At 45.3% G+C, this 6,000-nt stretch overlaps 1 protein-coding gene across 7 annotated transcripts in view; it reads right to left on the minus strand.

Moving 5' to 3' along the window:
- The window catches only part of CCDC198 (coiled-coil domain containing 198), a 28,344-nt gene extending 24,198 nt beyond the window's left edge, over positions 1-4,146 (minus strand). For 3 of the 7 annotated variants that reach the window (XM_074996259.1, XM_074996258.1, XM_074996265.1), the window contains exons 1-2: positions 3,791-4,146; positions 27-109 (exon numbers count right to left, since the gene is read on the minus strand). In XM_074996259.1, the coding sequence (XP_074852360.1) occupies positions 27-109; positions 3,791-4,016 (309 nt within the window). In that variant the 5' untranslated portion in view covers positions 4,017-4,146. Of the gene's footprint in view, positions 1-26; positions 110-232; positions 269-442; positions 467-3,618; positions 3,681-3,790 lie in introns of those variants that run through there. The other 4 variants (XM_074996262.1, XM_074996261.1, XM_074996263.1 and 1 more) reach the window with 4 other exon arrangements.
- Positions 4,147-6,000: the final 1,854 nt, after the last annotated feature.

Consider the following 6,000-nt stretch of genomic DNA (forward strand, 5'->3'; position numbering starts at 1 on the left):
TCCATGGCTTTTTAAATGTATCTTACCTGGAGTCTTCGTGGTGGATGCTGTTTAATAATACTTGTTTCTCCCTTTTCCAGCATGATGTCAAAAGAAATGGGTCTGGGCACTTGAAGAAAGAAAGAGAAGAAGCCAAAAATAGTTTTAATACAATCTCAAAGGGATCATTAACTATTAGGCTTTATTACACGAAAGCTTCGTGACCTTCTGGTTATAGTGTAACATGACCTACCACAGCCTATGCTCCCAAAATACAAACAGCACATAAGACAAAATATGCATCGGCCTGACCCTAGAGCTGAGTGACTACCAGCAAAAAATTATCCATGGTTATTTGCTCAAAATTGTCAGTGAATTCCCTGTCTCCATGCTCATGTCCTTTCCTTGACACAGACACTCCTGCTATTAGCTATTACCAGCACTGATAAATATGGAAACTCACATGCCCGAATATTGGGGAAGACAGACGTTTAAACAGGCACGTTGGAATATCTGTGCTTTATATCAACAATCAGTCAGGGAATAACAACAAAGCCCTGTGATTCGCTTGACCGATCACAACCAAGGTAGGACTTTAACCAATCCCCAGAGAAGGTCTAGGGAATATTCACATTGACAGCAAATGGAAATAAAGCAGCCCCCACCAGTGAAAAGAAAGTGCTTGCTGAAAAAGGTGTGTGTTCAGTCCCCACAGCAAAAAGCTGAAGGTGGCTTATTGATTGTGAAGAACTACATTGGCAAGAATTTGATCTGCTCACAAATATTCCACGACTGAGAGAAAAGATGAATTTGTCTGAGTAAAAGATTGACTCAGCTTCACTGGACATGCATTCAATATTTAATTATTGAATGCTAAATTAAGCTTGATCAGCTAGTTATTAAATGAGGAAATAGAGTCTAAATGCCATTCACATTTTAGTGAAGAAGTCCCAAACAGCTGACTTTTCAAAAGAAAATATTTATCTGCCCTTAAGCAAATATCAGAAGGCGGCGTTTATAGCTCAGATTGTGAAACTCTGCTGTTTAGAAACGCCTGTGCTTAAATCTACAGGGTTGGTTAGTGCCTAAGCAATGTCTGAGTGTGAAGTAGAAGTACAAAGACTGTGAACTGTGAAAATATTAGATGCAGCATAAGCTCAGGGCTAGGACTTAGATGCAGTGGCTGAGTTAGTGGCCGGGACTCAGGAGGATGTGAGGCCTGTTCCAGCTCTGATACTGATTTGCTGCATGAACTTGGGTAAGTCATTTTGCCTTTGTGTGACTCTCGCTTTCCCCTCCCACCTTTAGTTTTAATAATTTCTTTGGCTTGAGGTACATTAAGACCTAGGCCTGCAAATGGAGAGGGGGAAAGGGGGTAGCTACAGAGAGGCCTGGTGTTTCAATGAGACCCTGAGCTCTGGCAGCAGTGGCTGCCTGTGTGCTGGGCTCCTTTGAACGTCCATGGCAGTGCCACTCCACAAGGCTGTGGAAAGAGGGAGCCAGGGCCGTGGTCTGGGCTGCATTAAGGACTGACTGCCCTAGGCCCCACCCCATCTGTCCTTGGCCACACACCTTATGGGGGTGTGGAGCTAGGCCTTCCTTCCCACCTTGCCCTGGGGTCTGCAGTAGCCATTGGTCTCACTGATAAGAATAGCCATTCTGGGTCAGACCAACGGTCCACTTAGTCCAGAATCCTGTTTTCCATCCATGGCCAGTGCCAGAGGGAATGAGTAGAACAAGTAATCATAATCATCAGGTGAACCATGCCCTGTTGCCTAGGTAACACCTAGGAGTTCCAGTCATTAATCAGAACCTCATCGTGCTAGGTGCTGTACACACAAAGAAGAGAAAGAGCACTTGCCCCGAGTGAGTTTCTGTGGCGTGTAAGCAGTTTAGGGCAGGTGCTGTCTCCGTGGTCTCAGCACAGCCTAGCACAATGGTGTCCTGATCTTGGATGGGCCCTTGTGCATGACTGTGACTCAAATAATAATCAAATGAAGCCCCTGCCTCAATTTAAGAAATTCTGTTTTTTCCTTTGCTCTTCAATAGCAAAGCTACCTCACTCACGCTTAGCAAGTCTAGTGACAGAGAGAGCCGTGTTAGTCTGTATTCTATCAAAACCAAAAAGCAGTCATGTAGCGCTTTAAAACCAACAAAATAATTTATTAGGTGATGAGCGTTCGTGGGACAGACCCACTGGGTCTGTCCCACGAACGCTCATCACCTAATAAATTAGTTTTAAAGTGCTACTTGACTGCTTTTTTGTTTTTCTAGCAAGTTTAATTGAACACAAGCTGAAATGAATCCCTGCGAACGAAATAAAACATTGGGGTAACTGACATTTGTTGGTTTAAACAGTGGCTTGGGCTAGTTCATCATTCAAAGGTGATACACTCTTATTATCAAAACAGCCCACGTAATGGAATATGACACTTCTCAAGAAGCCATTTTGTAAATGTACTCGCTAAATACCCCATGGTTAGCTTTTTACTGAACTGGAGTATTTACTTAAGTGCTGTTGCTGTCACAAAACAGTCCATAAGCCATGCTGCATAGCCAGAGCCAATCTATATGCATTCCGAGTCACTCGCAGCTCCTGAACTGTGACTGCTATCACAGAAGTGGTACATTTTCTTTCATGCTCTAAGAGTAGCTATATCTATGTAGCAAGGAAGGAGGAACATTTCCATCCCCTTTAAGAACCACTACGCCAGTGACGTCTAATGCAATTCACTGTTAGAAACAAAGCGGGACCTAATCTAGTATCTGCTTATTCATTTGAATAATCCCACTGAAGTCAAAAGAGATTTATTTATGTAAAAATGGCAGGGTGGGTCCCATATATTTGTATTACTTTGGTTATTCAAAGCAATGTTTCTAGTTCCAGACCAGTATGTGACTGACACTCTGGTCTCAGTCCTTAGCAATGCTGTATAATGATTCTCAGCTTCTTTTGTACAGGGCATTGAGCTCTGCTAACGAACAATGAGAGTATGACACAATTATTATTACAGCTTTGATTTACATCAGCTGAGCACCTTGTCCAAACGGTGGGTAATGCTTTGTGTTTAACCCCCAGGAGCGTGTGGCTCATAGAATTATATACACATAGTAGAGATAGTAACAGAGAGAAAGCTGTGCTAGTCTATATACTGTCAAAACAAAAAAAGCAGTCAAGTAGCACTTTAAAGACTAACAAAATAATTTATTAGGTGAACTTTCGTGGGACAGACCCACTTCTTCAGACCATAGGGTATAGCTATGGTCTGAAGAAGTGGGTCTGTCCCACGAAAGCTCACCTAATAAATTATTTTGTTAGTCTTTAAAGTGCTACTTGACTGCTGTTTTACATAGTAGAGATGTGGAAGAACAGCTTGGGGTTGCTTCGGAAGTTTACGTTAGGACCTGTCCTGCAGTTCTCTCAGAGCTAGTCCCATTGAAGTCAAGGTCACAGGACTACTTCTGGGTGTAAGGATGACTCACGCAATCAAGGGTCGCATGAGCTGTTCTGATTGAGGTGTAAATAAATAATTGAAGCAGTTTCCTAAAACAAGCTGATTTTTTTCCTGGCACTGTATTATGCAACCTACGTCAGAAACAGACCCACGCCTAGAAGAACATGTACACACACATGCTTACAAATGCTTTTGGAAAAGCTGCAGTTTTCTGCCATTCATCTTAATTAAAATGCAGTGATTTTCTGCGGGGCCATGTCTGTTTGGCAACAGAGATCATTCAAGCACCAAAGAACAAATAATCAGCCGCTCCGAGCACTCTGGAAAGGGCAGTCAGTTATCCATGACCAGGTTACCTGTGGAGCATCTGCCATACCGAGTTTCTCTTAGGGGTGGAAGCTGCCTTTGAAACAGTGGATTTCTCTCCTCCATGGCTGCAAAGGAACAGAAACTTCTCTCTTCCAGGCTGCCATGAAATCCGTATACTCCAGCAGTGCAAGGTGAGGTAGGTGCCTCCTCTTTGGTTTGAGCTGGGGCCACTTTTGTCACCTTATGATGAGCCCTGGAGTAGCTCAGGCCCATTTCACTCAGTTATGACATTCAAAGACACAAGAGGACTTTGTGCACGAGTTCCTGGACGTGGCTGTAGTACTGGTCTGTACTGGCTTCCTTTGAAAGCAGCACCTGTTTGTAAAGCTTCCAGGCTCCCTCCAGGGCAGCTTGCACAGTCTGCCTGAGTGTGCATGCACGCACACACACAGCTGATTGGGAGTCTGGTAGGCTGGTTTCCATGGCTATTCCTCCCCTAGCCCTTCCTTCCTGAATCCAGATTTGGTGAGCCCAGTTAAACATTGGCCTGGGCTGCCCACTTCCTGGGCTGGCTGCTCTTGAATATTCAACTACTTTGGAGAACTCTGAGGTAAGCACCAAATAACAGAGCGTTCCCCTCCCCCATAAATATTTCTTAAAAGGCTATTACTGTAGTACCCAGAGGCCCTGAGACGTCATCTGGGGTGAGTGAAGTCTCTGCTCTACAACCCTGGCTGAGAGCCAGCTGGCCTTTAGCTCATGTGGTAGAGTGCCAGGCTTTAGACCTACTGCTTGGCGGTTCTCTTCCTGGGGCCAGCAACTTGGGTCTGTTAGCATTGCAACTGAGGTAGGTAGTTGCTCCTTTCTCTTTGCTTCTCTGACCAGCTGGTTTGTAAAAGCCTTTATCTTATTAAGGCAATTCTGTCTGTGGAGTGGAGCGGGTAGAGGATTCCAGTCTTGCAGCCTACAGCTAAGAGGAACAATGGTCTGTAAAGGGCCCCATTTGAGGGACAGCTTCTTCTTTACTCTGGCGTTACATTGGCCTGTCTGAGAGTCTTTCTAGACCAGTGACTTCTGTCAGTTTACGTGAGTGTAACCCAGAGTAGAATTTGGCCCAAAGGGAGAAAAGTAGAAGAGAATAAACCATGTCTTTGGGTCATTAGTGCTGCAGATGCGCTGAGGCAGGCTCAAACCTGGGACCTCTCAAGTGTAGTGGAGGCACCTTGAGCTAACAGCTGTCTGGCTCTCAGCTTAGGCTAAAGAAGACGCTTACTCTTTCTTCGTCAGGCGGTCTTGGTACCACTACATGGAGCAGTTAGCCACACATAAGTGTGTGGGTTACACTACCAGCAGCCTGCCGGGCCCTTATGTAACCAAACTCAAAGCTGGCACTTCTGGAGCACAGTGCATGAGCTGCTATAGCACAGGTCAGCTAAAATTTGACCTTTTGCCTTCTATGTATGGTCGAAGTGCCAGTGATAATTTTTGAAGTCACTTATAGTCCTCCTTACAAGAGCTTCATTCATAAATAAATAGAGATGCAGAGCTTTGCCGTTTAGGTGGTGGTTGGTAGCATTAGCTGGGCTTTTGCTAATCCACGGCAAGATCCCAGCTGCATGGGGGACGAGGGGCAGGGCTGAGCTCCTGCTAATTCACAGCAAGCTCCCAGCTGCAAGGGGGAAGCGGGGGCAGAGCTGAGCTCCTGCCTCGTGCGCCAATGAAAATCGGCTCACGTGCCGGTCATGGCACCTGTTCTGCGGGTCGCTGACCCCTGCACTACAGTTTGAGCTAAAAGGCAGCTGGCTCTCAGCGAAGGCTGTAGAGGACGCTCAGTCTTTCTCTGTGTAAGTGGGACAGTGACCCACACCTAGGTGTGTGGATTACGTTTATAACCCTTTCCACACCCCAGATCACTAACTCCCCCCAGTCCTCATTTACCTCTTATGGAGGCTAAGCTCCTTTGTGGCATCTGTACAGGTTTTTTGCATGATTAAGACTGCCATCGAATTTTAAACCAAATTCCCATTTAAATCAGTAGACGTCAATCTCTTTGGGTGTCTCTAAGTAAAGACTACAAGACTGGCCCAGGAGAGTAGGTAACCCCCAGCCAGTTTGGTGCCTGGAATTATAATCCATCATCCATAGTAGAGCTCAGTTTCAGACAGCCGAATTTATTTGGACAGCTGGGGATTAATTACATTGCAAAGATAGAGAGCTTTGGGTACCTGCTTGCCAGGCATCTGCATTTTGGCTGGAG

This window comes from Carettochelys insculpta, chromosome 6 (assembly GCF_033958435.1).
Source record: "Carettochelys insculpta isolate YL-2023 chromosome 6, ASM3395843v1, whole genome shotgun sequence".
Lineage (NCBI taxonomy): Eukaryota > Metazoa > Chordata > Testudines > Carettochelyidae > Carettochelys > Carettochelys insculpta.